The following is a 21,838-nucleotide window of genomic DNA, read 5'->3' as shown; positions in this document are numbered from 1 at the left end:
AAAGATAAAGTATAAAGTATACCAGATAGTAATAAATGTTACAGAGAAAAGTCAGAGGAGGAGAACAGAGAGTTTGTTTGGAGGATGGGAACACAAGGTTATATTTTAAAGGGAAGAGCTCAAAGGTAATAGGAAGGAGGTAAGAAGGTGAGAAAGCAAGCTCTTATCAGTATATGGAGGAAGAGTATCCCAGGCAAAGGTAAAAACAAATGCACAGGACCTAAGAGGGATATGAGAAGCTGTAGGAGGCTGAATTCATTGAATTAGTGAACTACTGGGCAAGCACAGATGTGGCCAGAGAAGGAAAAACCTATCTTAACGAAAATTCTGAGTTTAAAATAACTTTTTAAATGGTGCTAACAGCATATTCCTTACCTCAATACAAAGAAACAGATTCTGCAGGTGAACTCAATTACAATGTAACGAGGCTATGTGGGCATTAAAAATGCAAGTGATCTTACACACCTGAGAAAATTTAAGAAGCTATATATTCAAAGAATTTTTAAAAATCAAAGGATTACTTTTACACAGAAGAATTATTCACATGACAAAATATGCTTGCAAAATCTGGGAAGAAGGAAAGGGAGGAAAGGAGAGAGGGAGGAAAAATAATCAAACAAACATGCTTACTGTCCCTGCTGTATCCAGTATTTCCAGCATACATTGTTGGCAGTCTACTTCAACTTGCTGTGAGGGTGAAAAGAAAAAAAAATGAAAAAAGGAACATCAAACTGTCATTTTGTTTCCCTTATACCTCTTTATCCAAAATACCAATTAACAACTACAAAGCATTTTTCTAGCAGTTTGCTATGTTGGCTGAGACTAAACTTGGTATCACAAAAAAAGGAGTCTTCAAGCACTATTAATATTTCAGAAGCCAGGATGGTTAATGTTAAGTGGAGATATTTTCTGGCCACTATAATGATGCTTATTTGTTCTTATTAGAAAGCAAATGATCCTATTTTGGAATTTCAGAAAAACTGTAAACAGATTCAACAGTTCTTACAGAAAAAAATGCCATGTATTTATTTGTATCATATTCAGAGGAAAAGCACAAAAGTATTAAATGGTTGAAAATTCATAAGAAGCTGGGCACAATGACACAAACTTATAATCCCAGCTATTGGGGAGGCTCAGGCAGGAAGATTACAAGTCTGAGGTGAGCCTGAGCAACTGAGCAAGACCTTATCTCAAAATAAAAAAGGATGGGCCTGGGATTTAGCTCAGTGGTTCTGCCATCTGCCTCGAAAGTGCAAGGTCCTGAGTTCGATCCCGGGTACCAAAAAAAAAAAAAGGGCAGGGGATGTAGCTCAGTGGTAGAGGAATTGCCTAACTTGCATAAGGTTATGGGTTCAATGCCCAGTAGCCCTCCCAAAAAATGCACAAAAGATTTGTGAGTAAAGAAAATTCTGTCAACTACATTCAAGTTGTTAAAATTTTACTAAAATATTCACAACATTTAAGACATAAGGAGATCACACAAGTGTTAAATATCACTGAGCTCATATACTGAAGAAAAGAGCTCTATTTCAGAAAAACTATGCAAAGGGTGAAATTTTATATACTGCATTTTATTTTTCCACTGTCTTATAAAAGAAGAGAAGTGGCCTAAAGAATGTGTCAACTATCAACTGTACGGAAAATTTTTATTAAAGAAATGATTAAGAAAAGTTAGTCCGTCAGTGTTCTATGTACAGATCTTATTTTGTAAAGATTTAATTAGCAACTTTTTCTGGAGAAATTTCAGTAAAGCAACACTGTCCTCTAAAAATAAATGTACTGTTACCCTACAGTCTGTTTTAATTTCTGCTTCTGTGTAAGAGAGCGATTGGGCTGTCCCTCTAATGCACAAGGTGAGTAAAATCTGTAACCAGCAATGTTCAGTGAATAATGAACCATATTCATAGTTTTGCACTGTATCCAGAGCACAATTTTGTTTCCAATTTGAAGACAGTTAAATTATTCTGCCAGTACTTCTTGATGAACTTAATTCAACAAAACTTTTTGACTATTAATGATAAATCCTAAAAATATCTAACAAAGGAATCCTTTCCTATTTGTTGAAAGAAAGGTTTAATATTTGGAGGGAGGAGTTATTTCCTTGGTTATTAGTCTTTTTATAATCCTGTCTTTTTCCTTCCAATATACTTGGAAAACAAAATGGTGAAAATTTTCCATAATTCTAACTAGTCTTATAATTAAATACATTTTTGGCTCAAGACCAACTCTAGTTTTTTCACTCTTAAATAAACTTAACTTTTAAAAGAGCAGTTTTAGGCTCACTGCAAAACTGAGGGGAAGGTACAGAGATTTTCCATGTTTTTACAGCTCATACCATATATAGCTTCTTCCTTCTATCAAAATCCTACACCTGAGGGGCACAGTGTGGCAGAGTGTGAACCTACAAACTGATACATCATTATCACCAAAAGCCCACAGTTTATAGTCTTCTTCTGATATTACACATTCAATGGGTTTTGACAAATGTATGGCATCTATCCCCATTATAGTATCGTACAGATTTTAACTTACTTTTTGGTAGTCAAAAGGTAAAGTATCTTTAAATTTATTAAATTTATTATACAACTCTCTGGATAACTTCAAGTATAAAAGTGATCTTAATTTTTGTTAACAAAAAGTGGCTGAAAATATACTAATATTTCATGTAGTATTTTTTTCTTTTAAAAATTCCCCACTAGGAAATGTATACATTAAAGAACAAATAACAATCAGTACTAGAACATGCAGCTCTCTATACCTTAGAAATGCTTTGTCTAGGGGAAACTTTTAAAAACAGATACAGCACATTCGTATTATTTCTTAAAACTATTTTATTATTTTTAGAAATCACTATGAATTTACTATTTATACAATTGTTAAAAGTATACAAATACAGTGGTTCAATAAATGGAAAGCTCAGAGACTGGTCACCAACACACAGATTGATACAAACATTCTATGTTTCCTGTAAGTGTGATGATGGAGATTAAACACTGGGCAAGAACTTCATAGCCACAGCCTCAAGGGCTTGGGTGGGTCTACTTCCAGTTTCTCAAAACTATTTTTAAAAAGGAATTCCAAGGATCAAGTTTTAAAGACCTAAGGATCAAGTTGTAAACATTTTACCTTTCTGTAGGAATCTTCTATCGTTGGGTCATATTTTTCAACAAAAATTCCTTGAACAAACTGGACTGTCTGGGGGGGGGGGAACAAAAGTCAATGACTTGAAAGAAAAAAATCGCCCTTCTTGAATGTTAATGAAAGTTGTAAAGATTAAATGAAATTATGTTAAAATGCTGGGTAAATACACAAATGTAAAGAAAAATTCATTTTTCAAAGCAAACATCATACATAAGAGTATACATATTACAGAAAGTGGTCATGTTAAAAACTCATCAATACTACTGCTGCTCAACAATTACTGTATTGTTTTAAAATACAACAAGGGTACGAAAAAACACTCTAACTTATTAAAAAATAAAAAATATATTAGTTCTTCACTTTTTACCTCTTTATGTACCTATAGTAACTATGTAACGTTCTCAAAGGAAAGAGACAAAGGTACTAAATTTTTAGGACTTGCTAATTGTGGGGGAAAACAGAAAAGGGAATTTAAATTTATGAATATCTGTTATGTTCCAGTGAGCTAGTCACTTTTAATTTACAATCACAGCAGATTCATTCATTCTACAAAAAGTTATTTTTCCCATTTGCCAGCTGAATTCAAACTTGTCTCCTTCCTGACTCTAAAGTATTATTACTCTTTCTAATGGAAGACATTGCTTACTCATCTTTTTCAGATATTAGCTACAACACGCCCCCCCTTATCTGTGGTTGTTTCCTGAAATTCCAATTACCTAGAGTTAACAATGATACAAAAATATTAAATGGAAAATTTCAAAAATAAACATTTCATAAGTTTTACACTGCATGCCATTCTGAGTAGTAATGAAATCTGACACCATCCTGTTCTCTTCTACACAGGACATGAATCATCTCTATCGTATCCACACTGTATACACTATCCAACCATTAGCCACTTTGCAGTCATGTTGGCTATCAAGTCAACTGTCAAGGTAACATAGTACCTTATTTTGGTTAAAAGGTCAACCCTTATTTTGGTTAAAAATCGACCCAAAACATAGAAGTGGTGATGCTGGCAACTCAGTTGTGCCAAAGAGACACTGTAAAGTGCTTCATTTAAATGAGAAAGTGAAAGTTCTTGACCTAATGAAAGAAAAAATAATGATATACTTTACTGTACGTTATTGTTCTTACTCCCTTACTATGCCTAATTTATAAATTTAGTGTCTCCATAGGTACAAGGAAAACAGTATATATTGGGTTCAGTACTACCTGTGGCTTCAGGCACCCACTAGGGGTCTTGAAGTATTTGCCAGGCAGAAAACGGAGGGCTACTGTATTTTTATTTCAAAGATTTCTATAAGCACATACTAGAAACAACATATGTTTCCATTCAGTAAATGAGAAAGAAGTACAGAAGATGGTTATATTTCCTAGACAACTTTAAAATAGGAGATGGTGTACTATTACCTAAAGGCAAAGGTAAAAATGTGGACAGAGGTCATCCATACTTAAATTACTAAGGAATATTTTATATACTATTTGAGCTTGAGCTAAATATATTAACTTGAATATAGTAAACTTCCAACTTCTCTTACTAAGCTATTAGTTAAAGGAAATTCTGGATATAATCACACCAAAAGTCTCAATCATAATTTTTCTCAAGTATTTAATCCCTTCAACTTCTTACTATGACATTGTAAATATGAAAAAGTCTGCTATGATTCCTAATGTGTTTAGACTACAGGCTCAGTGCTCAAAATACTATTCATGGAAGAGGGTCTTTGAGGTCATACTATTTTTATAATGATATTAAGACGTACTCTCCTCTCATAGGTTTACAGTGGAGTTTTCCAAAGAGTACTACTGCAAGAGAGTGGATGTAGAAGAAGGCATGAACACCCAACTGCAGACATTAATGAGCCAAATATTAATGAGACTTGCAAAACTGAAAACCTGTCTCATACTTCTCACTTCTTTCTCACTAGAAGTAACCTTTCATTATTTCTCTGAATCTTACTTTCTCAATTCTCAGGGATATCTCATTCTTTCAGAAAGATTTTAATTTTACTGTGCTGGTTTTCATACCAGATCCCTTCTCTCCTATATCAAATTTTCATCTTCAATGGATCATTGCCTCCAACATACAAATATAGTCTATTAACTTTAATCTCCAAACAAAAACCTCACTTAGCCCCATGATCCCTCTAGTTCCTGCCTTTTTTCATATCAAGCTTCTTCAACAGTCTATATGGTAGTTCCTTTTCCGCAAGTCTCATTTACACTTTAACTCACCTCAGTATGCCATAGCACTACTGCTTACCCAAGGCTATTTCTTTTATCATGTTCAACTTCTTCCTTGTTTCCAGATAATTTCTTTCCTCTTTTACACTTGAATTCTGCGCAGTCAAGTAGATATGTTCTTTATAGTAAAGCAGAGTACAAGATATACTTTCCTATGCTAGATTCTCTAATCCTACCTATTCTCTGAAGGTTGAAAGAGCTCAGTTCTTGGCTCTCTCTGGGTCTCTCCTTAGAGAACTTCATTCACTTCTACGGATTTTTAAAAAATCATCTTAACCTACTTACCACCCTTATTCCCAGCAACGCAATCCAACTCTAACAAGTAAATGATATCATCCACCGATTATATAACTTGCAGAGTCTATACATGTCCTCAACCTTTCTTTTTAAATAATCCCTAGTGGCAGACATTTACGTTTCCAACCTCTTGTCACTGTAATGAATTGCAATAGCTACTTTGACTATTATTATTATTATCATGATTATTATTATTATTGAGACAGAGGCTTGATTTATAGTTCAGGCTGGCCTTGAAGTCACGGCAATCCTCCTGCCTCAGCTTCCTGAGTCCTGGGATTACAGGTGTGCACCACTGCACATGGCTTTGTAAGCACTTATCTTGCAAATTCACTTGTTTATCTGATGTATTTACTTGAACATTTCAAAAACATAAAATTGGTTTGACTGTTCCTTCCTTGCTAGACCCCAAATCAAGCCAGCACAAAGCTATGTCAAGTCTACCTCCTACTGAATCCTCAAACCATCTGCATATCTCTTCTTCACTGCCATGGCCCTAAATCAAGTTTCCATAAGCAATAATCTAGTACTCTTAATTAGCTCTCAATTTTCTCCCACATCTAGTTTCTCTTCTGAATTAAACAGAGAATTGTACTCATTAAAATATATATCCAATTTACCTACCTCCACAAAACTCTATTTTTAATGCCTTCTCATTGGTATTAAAAGAGTTCCAAGTTTGTACATGGTCTTCAAGTTATGATCTGGTCTCTTATCTATCAGTTACCTCATTTCCTTCTACTCTTCTCTCTCTTCACTCCTGCCTCACCTATACAGACCTTTCAGTTGTTCAAAGGCTAATTTAGGTCTACTTGCCATGGGCTCTCCCATAACAACTTGTATTTTTCAGAGTATCTCTCTCACAATTACAATCAAGTAGTCTTTAACTGTATATTTATTGTATCTCTACTGATATAAATTCCATGAGAGACTGTGATTAAAATGTTTTTGCTCACTATTGTGACCCTAGTCTGGCACTGTACTTACATTCCTCATTTTTTTTTCTGGTACCAGGGATAGAACTCGGGACCTTGCGCTTGCGAGGCAGGCAGCAGAACCACTGAGCTAAATCCCTGACCCCATACATTCCTCATTTAACAACCGAGTTTAGTACCTAGGACTAGGTTGTTAAATGAACTGGTTGCTAAATGAGGAATTGTATATGGTATGTATAGTCTTCAGAACAAAGAAGTGGTTAAAAGAAATTCTAACCTGATGACTGTTTTATTTGTGTAACTCTTACATGCAGTACTGTAATGTATAACATAAAACTACAGTATTGTACAGTACAATCAGCAAAAATTACAGTACTGTATAAACAAGGTATACTGTACAAAAGAAGACATGGAGGCTCAGTACAAGATGTACAGAACTATACAAAAAAAAAAGATCATTAGTCCGAGTGGCGGGTTGAAAGTCCAAACAGCACACCTCAGTCCTAAGTCCAAACAGTCATTAAACAAGTAGGTCATTAAATGACGAATATCTGTATAAGAGCAAGAATTATTTACTGAGAGGCTGAAGGGAGGGAAGGGAAATGGGAAAAACAGAAGAAGCAAGACATATCATGTACAAGTACAAATTTCCTATAATGAATTTTATCATTTTATATATATATATCTAAAATGTATCAATAAAAAATTAACATTAAAAAAAGAATTATTTACAGAATGAATATAGCATATATGCAAAAAATAACTTTCAATCCATGTAAGTTTGAAGTGGAAGCAGGGGAGGACTTATTTCAGTAGACTCTGTAATAAAGAGATTCCCCCTGTGTAATGTAAATTCCTTAAAAATGAGATTATAGCCAGGTGTGGTGGTGCATGCAGTAATCTCAGCAATTGGGAGGCTGAGGCAGGAGGATCACTGTGAGTTTAAGTGGAGCCTGGCCTATGTAGCAAGTTAAGGACAGCCTAAACTACATAGTAAGACCGTGTCACACACACAAAAGAGAGAGATTATATTCTTTGAATGAGGAACACTAGTGCTTGACATATAAGACATCTGATAAATATTTGGTAAATAAAAGAATAAATGAACTGCTATGTAAAACAATATATCTTTGCTTACTGAATGATGCCCTGTCCCTTGTAGAATAGATACTAGGTCTAGAAAAAAATAATGTCACATTTTCTCCTTAGTTATTAAAAGTATGAAACCCACTAATGTCAAATTTCTGCTTAAATATACTAGTTAGTTATAGTTAAGTGGCTAACTTACCAGAGCAGACTTCCCCACGCCTCCTGAACCAAGGACCACTAGCTTGTACTCACGCATGATGTGGTCTGTTTAAATACTGACAATCTGAAAAACAACAAAAAAACAACAAACACGGTAAGAACAGCCTAAGAATGTACAACTATCACATCAAATATAGAATTTTATTTTTCCCTTGACCCTATCAAAAGGACAACAAAGGCTACACAATAAAAACCAAGCAGTTTTTAACAGGTTTATAGGACTATTACCAGATATTTTAATTCACCAAGAATCGTCTTTGACAAGGCATCAATTATTAGCCTGTTCATGGTATTGAATGTATAATCCGAAAACAAGATGATTAAAACCAATAATTGTCTTATAACTATAATCATAAGCCCAATTCTGTGTAAAGCCATAATTCAAACCATCTAAGTAGTTTCTTGAAATGTTCACTCAAGTTTTAATATAATGTACATACTATTTTATTTGCTTAAAATGTACTATTTTGTTCATTATTGTATTATAGCTGAGCCATAAAAAATGTCTCATTAGAAATTATTAGGCTATGAACAGATCAGAATGAAATTAATATTAGCAGGCATTAATAATATATTTTTTGGGGGGGGTACCGGAATCGAATTCAGAACCTTGCACTTGCAAGACAGATGGAGGAACCACTGAGCCAAATCCCCAGTGCAATAATATATTTCATAAGGCCCAAATTGCTACAGAAAATAAAAGGAATATAACTTTATTTTAAAAGGTAAGACAGGAAATAATTTACCATGGCCATGATGAAGCAACAAGGCTTACATTTTTTACCCATAGTAAACAAAACACTAAAACTTTTCAGACATTGAACAATAAACAAGGTAGGACTGTGTTTTTTTTTGAGACAGGGTCTCACTTTATAGTGCAGGCTGGCCTTGAACTCACTATGTAGCCCAGGTTGGCCTCGAATTTATGGTAATCTTCCAGCCTCAGCCTCCTGAGCGCTGGGATTAAAGGTGTGCACCACCATGTGTGGCAAGATTGTGATTTTTGACAGACGAGAAATAAATGAAGTGAGACCTACAACTGCCCTGGCTTTCTTCTTCTTTTTTTTTTTGGTACTGGGGATCAAACTCGGGTCCTTGCACTTGTGAGGCAGGCACTGGCTGGCTTTCTTCTTGAAGACACTTTTCTGATTGTGATACACAGAGAAAGAACTCAAGAAGAGCTTAGAAGATTACAGAGGAAGTTATACATAGAAAATTCCAGAAATCTGCACATTCAAGTCTGTGGCCAACACTAATAAGCCAGACATAAAGGCTGAAATTCCATGAGGAAAAGCAAAGAAAAAAGATTTACCAACTGAACAATTTCCAGGGTTCACATGGTACAGGGAAATAGGTTTCTGACTAGAAAATTCTTCTTCCTTGTTGAAAAATCAGGAATTCACTAAAATCCTAGGAAGATTCATACTTTAGTAGTAGAACTAAATACTTTAAATGGTACTCTTAATGCTTCCTAACAAAGCTTAAGAACAAGCCTCAAAAGTAAAAGGTTGTTCCACATGTAATCAGCTGCTTATCAGAACAAAGTTCAAAATTCTTTGAAAGGAAGAAAGCAATTCTGTTACTCAATAATGCAAAATTAGCAATGCCTGGCATCAAAGAAAAAAATGAATACACATAGCGAGGTGTGGTAGTGCATGCCTACTGTCTCAGCTACTTTGAAGACTGGAGGCAGGAAGGTTAACTTCAGTCTGTAAATTTGAGACCAGCCTAGGCAATATAGCAAGCCTCTGTCTCAAAAACAAAGCAAAAAACTTGAGAGATGTGAAAAAAAAATATGAAAGAAAATGTGACTGGATCTAGAGTGAAATGAATGAATTAAAACAGCCTCAGAAACAAGATGACCAAATTAGCCAATGAGGACTTTAAAACTGCTATTTTAAATGCTCAAGGATTTAAAGAAAAGCATAATGAGAGAAATGGCAGCCATAAGAAAAAGAACTACTATGACTCAAAAACATTATCTGAAATGGAAATTTTATTAGATTCCATGGGCTTAACTGTACATTTAAAACAACAGCAGAAAAGTTCATAAAATCTGAAGCAACAAAAACTACCCACACCAAAACGTAGTAAAAAGACGATGAAGGACTGGCCACAGTGGCCTTTACTATAATTTCAGGCTCACTTAAACCCAGGAGTTTTGAGGCCAATTTGGGCAGCATAGTGAGCCTCATCTAAAACACATACACACAAGCACACATGCACACACGCATGCGCACACACACAAAGATGGGGGGATGAGAGGAAGCAGGAAAAGGAAGATAGAGAGGAAAGAAAGGAAAAAGGATAGATGGAGGAGGGGAGAGAGAAAAAAATAAAAGAATACAATCTCAAGCCATCAAGCAGTCTAATGAATGTATAACTAGAATGGGAAGAGTACTATTTGAAACATAATGATATAATCTGATAAAAACTATAAATCCACAGATCCAAGAAACTCAATGAGTAGTATACACACAAAGAAAAACCACAGAAAGGTAAAATAATCAAATTCTTGAATAGTTGTCAATCAGAAAAAGAAAATCTTACAAGTCTCCAGGGAGAAAAGTTTAGGTAGGAACAAAGTTTAGCAGATACAAAGGTAAGAAAACATATATCCCTGAAGAAAAGTAAAATAGAAAAAGTACACAACTGCTGCCAATTCTTTGAAGTTCTTACCTTTGACACAGTTAAGGAAAAGAGGAAACTCTATCACATTTTAACTATGTTATCAGGTATAAAACTCTTCCTCAAGCAAGTAGACTCAAATTTGCAATAAAGCTGTAGAATTCCCTCCCTGAGAGAGTAGGGTGTGTAGCGCTCTTGGGGTAGATGTATAGTAGCTTACTGCAGAGGACAGGACTGCTGAATCCAAGTCTGATGTGGGGAATTACTTCCCAAAGTAACCATTCAAGGTTCAAGGAGAATGGGTCTAGAATGAAACACACCAACTCACACCTCTGTTCATACACTGAAAATACAAGAAACAATGAAATCCACAATGTATCTTTTCAAACTTAAAAACATGTCTCAGAAATTAAAACCTGGTAAGTTGGCATGGTGATATGATATCTAATGTGCCAGGCTCTGAGTTAGCATGTGTGTGAGGCTGTCTGTGGCTTTGATTCCCAGCACAACGACGATGATAATAACAACAAAAAAGGGAGGGAGATAGGAAGCAAAAGAAAAACAAAAATTGAAAGAAAAAAAATATAGGTTTCTTGGACTTCTTGAAAAGTGATATAAGACAGGAGAAAAATGGAACATCTTTAAACAAGAATCAATATAGAAAGCTAACTGCAACAAATATATCCTTCAAAAATGAAAGTAAAATAGATTTATTTTCAGATGCCCTTTTAAAAAATTAGGGGGAGAAGTTCACCAGCACAAACTTAAATGGTGAATGAGAGTAAATCTAAAAGATATTTTTTATTCATGTAAAGCAAAACCAATACCACAGGGTTTACATGTATAGAAGGAAAATATATTACAACAATAGTATAAGAGAAAGGAATGGAAATACAATGTTGAAGATTACATCTGAATTAGTACAATGTTTAAAGATTGTCCTAAGCCAAGGATTTAGCTCAGTGGTTCCACTGCCTGCCTCGCAAGCACAAGGACCCAAGTTTGATCCCCCCCGCCGCAAAAAGGTTGTCCTATGTTAAAGATTCATATTTTAAGAGCCACAGCAACCATTAAAATAAAAAAAGTGAAAATTAAAAAAAACTGGTATGGCTAATAATGTAATAGCTGAGATAAATGAAACCTTCTGATAGATCAGCAAGGTGATAAATATATTAATTAGCTTGTTTTCAAAACTCATTGTATGTATGTATCAAAACACTGTACCCCATACATATGTTTAATTCAAAAGAAAGCAAGAAAAATGCAAAGCAGCAGGCATGGTGGCCCACCCCTGTAATCCCAGCACTCTGGAGGCTGAGGCAAGAGAAGAACTGCCATAAATTCAAGGCCAGCCTGAACTATATAGTGAAACCCTGTCTGAAAATACAAACAAACAAAACCACAAACAAAAAAAAAAGCAAGTGAGAAGAAAAAAAAAAACAAACCCAAAGAGAATATAGGACAAACAAAAAACAGAAGCATGGTAAATTAAAAGGCAATCACATCATTGGAAATCATCTAAACGATTCAAAGGCAAGATAAAAAAAAGTGATAATTGGGCCGGGGATTTAGCTCAGTGGTTTCGCCTGCTGCACAAGCACAAGGACCCCAGTACTAAAAAAAAAAAAATTAATTTAAAAAAAAGAAGTGATAACTACTGTATATATTGCTTCAAGAAACAAACTTTTAAATAAGAACACAGGAAAAGTATCATTTATTGATATTAAACTCACCTTTGCTGGGAATATTATTACTATCTGTGCTTTATTGTCTTTATTCAAATTAGAAGAAAATACTAAATTTCACTTAGAAATTAGGGAAAAATAGTTTTTTTGTTTTTTTCTATACAGGTATTGGTGGCACCAAATGAATTCCTACTTATTCCAGATAGTCAGCACTTTTGGTTACTTAGACTGGCTGTTCTCAAACTGGTTTCAGGTCCTGTTTACATTCTGACATTCTCGTGATCATTTGGTTATATAGGTTCTCAAGAATGAATTGGATTTTTTTCAAATGTCTTTTCTGCTCTGTGTATGTTTACTCTTGTAGCTTGTATTTAATATTGTACTAAGCTAGGTATAGTAGGTTCCAGCCTATGCAAAAGGAAGAAATAAAGCTGTTCTCTATTTACAACGAAATGATCTTAAATGACAAACATTTCAAGGAATACCCAAAAAAGTTGCCAAACCATTAAATGAATTTAGCAAAGTTGCAGGCTAAGAGGCTGATGTGAACAAAGCAATTGTGTGTGTGTGTGTGTGTGTGTGTGTGTGTGTATATATATATATATATAAACTGTCAAAGAACTGAAAAATGAAAAATACCATTTACAAAAGCACTCAATAATAAATAAACCAATAACAGCTGAATTTAACAAAATATATATAAGATCTATGTAGTGAAAATACAAAACATGACTGAAAGTATAGGCTAGTAGGGATATGCTATGTTAAGATATGACCATATTGTTAAGGTATCAATTCTCTTCATATTGATGTGCAGATTCAATGCAATCAATCCCAATCAAGTTCTTGTTTTTGTAGAAACAAAATGACTTTATCATTGATATGAAACATAAGTATAAGTGGTGATCAAAAACTACGGTGAATGTTTACATAAATTTACCAAAGGAGGAGGTGGGAGGAAGGAAGGGGATGAAAAATGAATTAAGATGTGTAATGTACGTATACCAACTTCACATGATGAATATAATTGTTATGTGCTACAAATATGCACTAATAAAAATAAAAATTAAAAAATATTACAATAAAGACACATTGCCATTAAGCCCCCTCAAAATACTCTCTTGTTTCTAACATACTTATCTAATCATCCTTGCTACTCTGCAGTATTTCTGTAAGTCCTCTGAGTATCTTTATAAGGAGTGATCAAAATACAGTGAATGCTGCTGCCTAGTGCCATCCAAAGGAAAGACAGGTTCATAAAGACATCATGGTATATTCTCATTCACCTTATTTACTGGATCTGACAACATGTGACTTCTGTTGGTCTAACTCCTAGGAAGTTTTTTTTGTTTTTTGGTGTTTTTTTTGGTACTAGGGATGGATTGAACGCAGGACTTTGCACTTGCAAGGCAGTCGCAGTGCCACTGAGCTAAATCTCTGGCTCAACATGTGACTTCTGGTTCATCCCCAAAATGAAACCACAAAAGGCAATCATTTCGAATGGATTCAGGATGTAGAGGCAGCAGCCACAGCAGCACAACTAAATACATGAAAAAGGACTTCTAGAACTGCTTCAGAAAGTTGTAAGAACAATGGCACGTGTGTTCTGAGGAAGGGGGAGTATTTTGAGGGGAAATAATGGTAATGTGTCTTTCACTGTAATTATAAAAAAATTTAAACATACTGTATTTTTCAACCACACCACGTAACTCAATAGCTAATATGTTATTAAAAAGAACAAAATATTACACTAATTTCAAGATTTACTATAAAACTGCAGTAGTACATATACTGTAGTATTGGAAAAAAGAAAAACTGGGTGAAATGCACCTGAATGAAGTCCAGAAGTAGAACCATGCATCCATATGTTCAATCATTTTTGATAGAAGTTGTCATTACATTCTAAGATGGCTCCCAATTATCCCAGCCTCTTGGTACTCACACCTTGTGTAATGCCTTCTAAGTATTCATACCCTTGTGTAGTTCCCTCCCAAATGAAATTAAGATCGGTCCTATGATGAATAGAATATATTGGATACGATACCATATGACTTCTGAGTCTTACTACTAAAAGGCTTTACAGCTTGTGCTATGATCTCTTAGGTCATTTGCTCTGAGGGAGTTCTGTTACTGTCATGTATACATCTAACCAGATCTCCAGAAGCCCACTTGAAGAGGAACTGAAGTCTCCTATCAAGAGCCAGCACCTACATGTGAGTGAACAAATCTTGGGGTTTTTAGTCAAGCTTTACTACAAATGACTGAAGCTTCAAGACAGATCTCCAGACAGAACCTTACACTCAAGCCACTCCCAAGTTTCTGGTCCACAGAAAACAGTGAGTCAATAAATAATTATTGTTGTTTTAAGCCATTAAGATTTGAGTTAACCTGTTATACAGCAACAGATCATTAATACAGGACCAAAAGTAATTAGGGTATAAAAGTATTTTTGACAAGTTAAGTTGTAGCAGGCTAAGAAGAAAATGAACTTCAACTATTATTTTTGTTCATAACAGCCAGAATCTAGAAACAACCCAAGTATCCATCAAGATGTGAATGAATAAATTACTGTGCATCCAATTAATATACTATTTAGTAATAAAAAGGAACTCTTGATAAATGCAACATGAATGAACCTCAAAAACATACTCAACAAAATGAGCCAGACATAATGAATGCATACTGTATGATTCCACTTACATAAAAATCTAGAAAACACAAGACTGAGCTATAGAGTCAGAAAGCTACTTGGAGTCATCGGTAGTGGTTCAAGGGTGATGACTAGGATGGGGCATGAGGATACTTTTTAGGGTGATGCAAATTATGCTTTTCTTGTTTGTAGCAGTAGTTACATGTATATACACATATATTAAAACTTACTGAACTGCACACTTATAACAGGTTTGTTTTTTTATATGTAGGTTATAGGTCAACAGAGTTAATCTAAGAAAATTCAATGGGGGGGGGAAGAAAAAAGATAAATCAGTGTACTATGTAGCAGATATGTTGGCAAAGATGATCATTTTGAATCAAATATTTACTAAGTATGTCCAAGATATCAGGTTCCATGTATCTGGGAAACAAAAAAAATGAAAAGTGTATTTCCCATCCTCAATAAACTATTATAGAATAGAAAGAAATAATTAAAATACTGTATGATGTGAATCAAGTAAGTACACAGATAAAATTAGGTAAGGATGGAGAAACAAAGGAGAGTCCAAGATAGTTAAGTCAATTCTGAAGAAACAGCTTAAGCAAATACACTGAAGCATTAAATACAAAAGATCCAGGGAATATCATACTGTTTAAGTGTGGCTAGAACATAGGGTTTAAAAAGAAGATATGGAAGATGAATCTAGGTGTGAAGACTGACTCAGGCTTGCAAAAGCACGTGCCGTTAAATATAGTAGTTTACATTTTACCTGGTAAGCAAACAGAGAGAAATCAGATTTTTAAAAATAGTCAATATGGGGCTGGGGATTTAGCCCAGTGGTTCAGTCGCCTGCCTCGCAAGTGCAAGGACCCAAGTTTGATCCCCGGTACCAAAAAAAAACCAACAAAAAACCAAGTCAATATGGTTAATTTAAATTCTGGAAAGATAACTGATAACCACATAAAATCGACTGAACAAAAGAGACTAAAGGCAGGGAGAATAGCTGGGAAGCTACTGCTTGAGTTCAGAGAAGAGATGACATGAACCTGTACAGTAGCACTAGGGTGAAGAGGGGATACTGCTTTTCTGAAAGTAAAACTGGCAGGACTCTGAAAATTAGTTATTATAAAGTTATTATAAATGATTAGTTATTATAATTAGTTATTATAAAGGATATTTTAGGCATCTAGCTTGAGCAAATAAGTGCATGATGGTGTACCTGCAATTAAGACAGGAAATACAAGAGAAGGTTTTAAAATAAAAGATACCGGGGGAGCGGCTGAGCGGGCAGAGTCCAACGTGGGCGGCGGAGGGCGGCGAGGGGAGCCGCTATGAGGGCCCTCGCTCCCCGCCGCTCTCCATGATCCCGGTGGTCCCGCCTTCTCAGATTCGGAGTCCAGAGCGAGCGCAATGGCGTCCAACCCTGGGGGTGGGGTGGGGTGATATTCTGCTCACGGAGCTGCAGGGGAATTCCCAAACGCTTCCACTTTCTGAGAATGTGAGTGCTGTTCAGAAATTAGACTTTTCAGATACAATGGTGCAACACAAATTGGATGATTATCAAGGATCGAATCAAGAGTGAAATAAGGAAAGAACTGAAAATCAAAGAAAGAGCTGAAAATCTAAGGAAAGTCACAACAGATAAAAAAAGTATAGCTTATGTAGACAGCATTTTGAAAAAATCAAATAAGTTAGAAGAACTACATCACAAGCTACAGGAATTGGATGCACATATTGTTGTATCAGATACAGAAGATGTTACAGATTGTCCAAGGACTCCAGATACTCCAAATAGTTACCCACATTGTTCTACTGGCAACAATAGACTGATGGCCTTACAAAAACAATTAGATATAGAACTTAAAGTAAAACAAGGTGCAGAAAATATGATACAGATGTATTCAAATGGTTCTTCAAAGGATCAGAAACTCCATGGTACTGCTCAGCAGCTGCTCCAGGACAAAAATAAAAGTCATACAAATGGCAGATTCTTCAGGCAGTCCAGACCAATGAACTGGCTTTCGATAATGCAAAACCTGTGATAAGCCCTCTTGAACTTCGAATGGAAGAATTGAGCCATCATTTTAGGATAGAGTTTGCAGTAGCAGAAGGTGCAAAGAATGTAATGAAATTACTTGGCTCAGGAAAAGTAACAGACAGAAAAGCACTTTCAGAAGCTCAAGCAAGATTTAATGAATCAAGTCAAAAGTTGGATCTTCTAAAGTATTCATTAGAACAAAGATTAAATGAACTTCCCAAGAATCATCGCAAAAGCAGTATTATTATTGAGGAGTTTTCACTCGTTACATCACCAACACTAAGTCCACAGCAAAGTATGGTATCTACACAAAACCAATATAGTACACTATCCAAACTGGCAGCCTTAATGGGAACTTTGGAAGTTGGTCTCATGGGCTGGCAGGATATCCTAGAGAACGTCCCTGGACAGTCAAAGGCAGCATCAGTTGCACTACCTGGCTGGAGTCCAAGCGAAACCAGATCATCTTTCATGAGCAGAATGAGTAAAAGTAAAAGTGGAAGTAGTCGAAATCTTCTAAAAACTGATGCCTTGTCCAATGATGTCTGTGCTGTTTTGAAGTTAGATAATACTGTGGTTGGTCAAACTAGCTGGAAACCTATTTCCAATCAGTCATGGGACCAGAAGTTTAAACTGGAACTAGACAGGAAGTGACCTGCTTCATCTGGAAGGTTGCCAGCGAACCAGCAGCTACACTTGTAACTTAAATTCTCAGCAGTGAGACAGGCGTGATGTTGCACTCCCTGTAATCCCAGCACTGGAGAGACTGAGGCAGGAGGATCGCTGCAAGTTCAAGGCCAGCCTGAGCTACATAGCGAGACCCTGTCTTGGGGGAAAAAAATTCTAAGCAGAGTTTTTTATGTAGAAGCCTCATATGATAATTTACTTTTCACATATTGTGTCCTTGGCTAATTTGCCTAAACTACACTGGATGTTAGTGGTTAAAGGGGATTATGGATTCATGGCATAAATTATAAGTATTGATATAAAATACAGTATCTCTAGATCAAAGCCACCCTCCTATGTTGTAAAGAGAGTGATTTTCACAGGATACAATGCAAAGACACAAAAAATAAAGAGCTTTATACTGAAAACTTCACAGTAGACCTCTAGGAATCATAGCCTGAGGTCTGTGAGGTGAACCTTCCCTCCCAAATCTCAGATTTCTAATAGTTTGAAATATGCAATAGAGAGAGGAAAGACAAATGAGTCGATGTGTTAGTTTTACCAGAGTGGTGAGAATAAGCAGCAATGAGGTAGCTGGACCTGTTGTCATCCAGAGTAATACATAATCTTGTCATTTTTGAAATATGAACATGTGAGAACGTTTAGCAAATACTAATTTTATCCCTTCATCTATATCCCTTGCATGTCCCTGACCCATAATAAGTCTTCCTCTCTAAGGAAGAAAATGGAAGTAGTCCTTACTTCCCCTGTTCTAAAGAAACACAGTCAAAATTACCAGCGCCTAATACAGCTGTTCTTTCAGTTTATTTCCACGAATAGGTGTTCCCAAAATATTTAAACTTTTGACCTAAGCTGGGCATAATCATGCACACCTGTAATCCTAGAATCCAGAGGTTGAGGCAGGAGGATCACAAGTTTGAGCCAGACTTGGCAACGTAACAACCTAGTGAGACTGTGTCTCAGAATAAAAAATACGAAAAGGACAGATTGTGTAGCTCAGCATGAAGACCTTGGGTTCAATCTCCAGTACCATTAAAATGAAATAAACTTTTAACTCAAATAGAATACCATATAGCATTACTACTCCATTCACTCAGGACACCATGTCCTAACCCTAGCCTAATTGTATTTTCCTCGTACTCTTCCTTCTATGTTAAGTATTTTTCTCCAAATTATGAGAGAAGACATGAGATGGGGGCCCTGGACTCATATTCCATAAATAAAATTTTCTGATAAAAAAAAACAAAAATAAAAGATACCACTCCTAGCAAAATTAAGTCTGGGATTCTTATATGTAAAGCACATAGCAGAATCTGCTACCTATTTTGACCCAAGTATGGAAGCACAGTGGAAACAAATGGACTAGAAGTACAGACACAGTCAAAATATGGTAGCAATTCAAACCACAGCAGTAGATGAGATCAACCAAGGAGAACTTAATGCAGTGAAAAGAGAAAAAAGTTAAGAACTGAGCTCTGAAAAATGACATTTTACTATGAGATGGAAGAAAAGAGAAAGGGGAAGGTGGGGAAGTCTGTGCTGGACACTAGTCATTTTACTTTATCATTTCCATTTGTATTAGGCAGTTCACTCATTAAAAAAAATACTGACAGTTACATACAAAAGCATATATTTTATGCAGAAACATCCTCTATCCTTAACTTCCTTTCCAGGCCTCTTACTACTGGGATTGTTGTTACTTTAACAGTGAGTTTACCATGTCTCTAATTCAAAAGTGCTCATCTTTCAAAGGAGAATCCTAATATAGCAAGCTCACTTATATTCCCCAAATACCTCCAGCTTTTTTACAGCAACAGAAATTAGGGAAAAACTCGGAGGTCATCATATTATTTTGGGTGTTCTGTAACAACAAAATACTTAGCCCTTGTTCCTTAAATTGAGTGGTAAGATAATTCAAGTTCCAAAGCCATTTTTCATACATTGTAATGTACAGAAAATTGTTTTCTTTACTCCTAACAAATGCCTTGGGTTATGAATTTATACACATAAGCACATTTACAAGTATAAGAATAAAGTAGCTCATATAAGAAAACATACACACAAATTTTCAATAAGAATAACTGGAGTTAATATTTTCTCTTAAAAGGGAATTAGTTCTAACTCATTACTGCCAACTTAGAAAACCACTATGTTCTTCCAAGCAAGTCCTATGTCTTTTTATGGAAATCTCTTGAGCTCTGCACTCCCAACACAGCACCAGAAAGTTTCTTACTTTGGTTAGGGTTTCCTGACAAATACAGAGGACAAGAATAACCATTACACCATGTTTAACTTTTAAGTCAATCTTAATTTTAAGTCAAGATTGACTTAAAATGTTCCAAGTTATAGTATCAATTTTTTCATTCTTCTTCAGAAGTACACCTTTTACAAAATAACATATTTTGATACTTTGTGAAGTAAATCAATCCCAATTTTGTTGTTTCTGTATTTTAAAAACACATAAACACAAAAGTTCTTCCTGCACAGCTGAGCCTAAAGTACAAAATTCATTGAAAGAAATTTAGTTGCAGGAAGAAATTCTGCAGCAAAAACTTTTTACATTAGGAACACAAAAGGTAGCTTCCTAACATTATTGATGGTTATCTCTAAATATTGACAGAAATCATAAATATTTTTAAACTGAAAGTTGAGCCAGGGGTGTTGCTCAGTGGTGGAACACTTGCATAGTATGCATGAAGTCTTGGGTTGAATCTCCGGCACCTCAAATAAAACAAAACCCTGAGAAGTGACTACAGTATGCTGAGTAGGATGAACAGAAATCATGGTTAAGATTTAACTCCCGCCCCAAAATCATCTGCATAGTGAAAATTCAACTTTTTTGACAGTGTAAAATTACACGAGTAACTCAATGAAAGAAAAGAATTCTCCATCTTGATACCTTCTCATTTTGGTCTTCACAGTTCTCTCAAGGCTGGTATACTTTGAGAGAAAGACTGAATATGGAGAGAAACTGATCGGACACAATGTACAGGTGCCCTGTGGTATAAACTGAAGGGTTAGTTCTAAGAACACATCTGCATATCCCTGTTACCAAAATCCACAGATGCTCAAGTCCCTTATACTATAAAATGGCATAATAATTGCATATAAACTACACATATCTTCCTATATACTTTAAATTATCTCTAGATAACTTCAACTTAATATAAAGTTATTATACTGTATCATTTAGGGAATAATGACAAAAATATTTTACATGTGTTCATTACAGATGTAATTCTTTCTTTTCCAAGTTTTTTGGATCTTCTGTCGGTTGAGTTCATGGATGCACAACCTGAGGATACAGAAAGTCAACTATATTTGCATCAGAGACCATAATGCTCCAAAAGCCTAAAATATTTATTATCTGGCCCCGTAGAGAAAAAGTTTGCTAATGCTTGCTCTAGGTTTATCAGAGGAAATATCAATTTTATATCAGGATGACTGGTCAAGAAAAGAGTAAGAAAAGTACAAGTAAGCAATTAGTTGTAATGAGTACTGCCTCATTACCTTGTGTAAAATACTGTTTGAACATTTCAAATGTATTAATATTTTAAATCACCACAACATTTCAGAGAGGTGAGGACTATCATCATCATTTTTATAGATGAATCAAACAGGCTAAAACTAAGCATGACCAATAGATACAGAGGGCTGACTAGTTATAAACAAATTTTAGAAGTTAGTCATCATACTATAAAATCAGGTACTTTCTACCCATTCCCACAATGAAAGGAGATAAACTCTTATAAACAGAAAAAAATAGGGATTTAAAAAAGTCAGCAATCAAGAATCTGAGGAAAACAATTTGACAGAGGCAATATATTCAACAAACAGAAGAACAATACCCAAAGAAGACAAATAAGAGCCTATAGAAGATTACAAAATAAACATAACATCCTAAAGAAACTCTGGACATTGTCAGGTCTATGCAAAGAACATATTGGAGACTCAGAAAATAAAATATGACCACTAAAATCAAAGTTCAGTAGAAGGATTGAAGAGAGAAAAATGAGAATAGCTGAAGAACTAGTAAATGAACCAAGAACTGAACCGAGAGAGTGCAGAACAAAAGCACAGAGAGATGGAATATATGGTAAAAAAAAAGAAGGTGCTAGGGTTTAAATGTGTCCCCTAAATTTCACTGTGTTGGAAACTTAATCCCCAGTCATATGTTAATGACAATTGGGAAGTGGGCCCTCTGGGAGATGTCCTGAGT

General features: G+C 35.3%; 1 protein-coding gene across 4 annotated transcripts in view; it reads right to left on the bottom strand.

The window, feature by feature from the left end:
- The window catches only part of Rap1a (RAP1A, member of RAS oncogene family), an 85,888-nt gene that overhangs the window by 11,513 nt on the left and 52,537 nt on the right, over window positions 1-21,838 (bottom strand). For all 4 annotated transcript variants that reach the window (XM_004853723.4, XM_021265669.2, XM_021265670.2 and 1 more), the window contains 3 exons: window positions 7,909-7,992; window positions 3,127-3,195; window positions 631-687 (listed from right to left, as the gene is read on the bottom strand). In XM_004853723.4, the coding sequence (XP_004853780.2) occupies window positions 631-687; window positions 3,127-3,195; window positions 7,909-7,965 (183 nt within the window). In that variant the 5' untranslated portion in view covers window positions 7,966-7,992. The remainder of the gene's footprint in view (window positions 1-630; window positions 688-3,126; window positions 3,196-7,908; window positions 7,993-21,838) is intronic.

The sequence above is a fragment of the Heterocephalus glaber genome, unplaced genomic scaffold (assembly GCF_053883595.1).
Source record: "Heterocephalus glaber isolate CG9 unplaced genomic scaffold, H.glaber_assembly_v1.0 deba00001442, whole genome shotgun sequence".
Taxonomy (NCBI): Eukaryota; Metazoa; Chordata; class Mammalia; order Rodentia; family Bathyergidae; genus Heterocephalus; species Heterocephalus glaber.
Note: the sequence above shows the minus strand (reverse complement) of the source record. Positions and strands in the feature narration are given on the sequence as shown.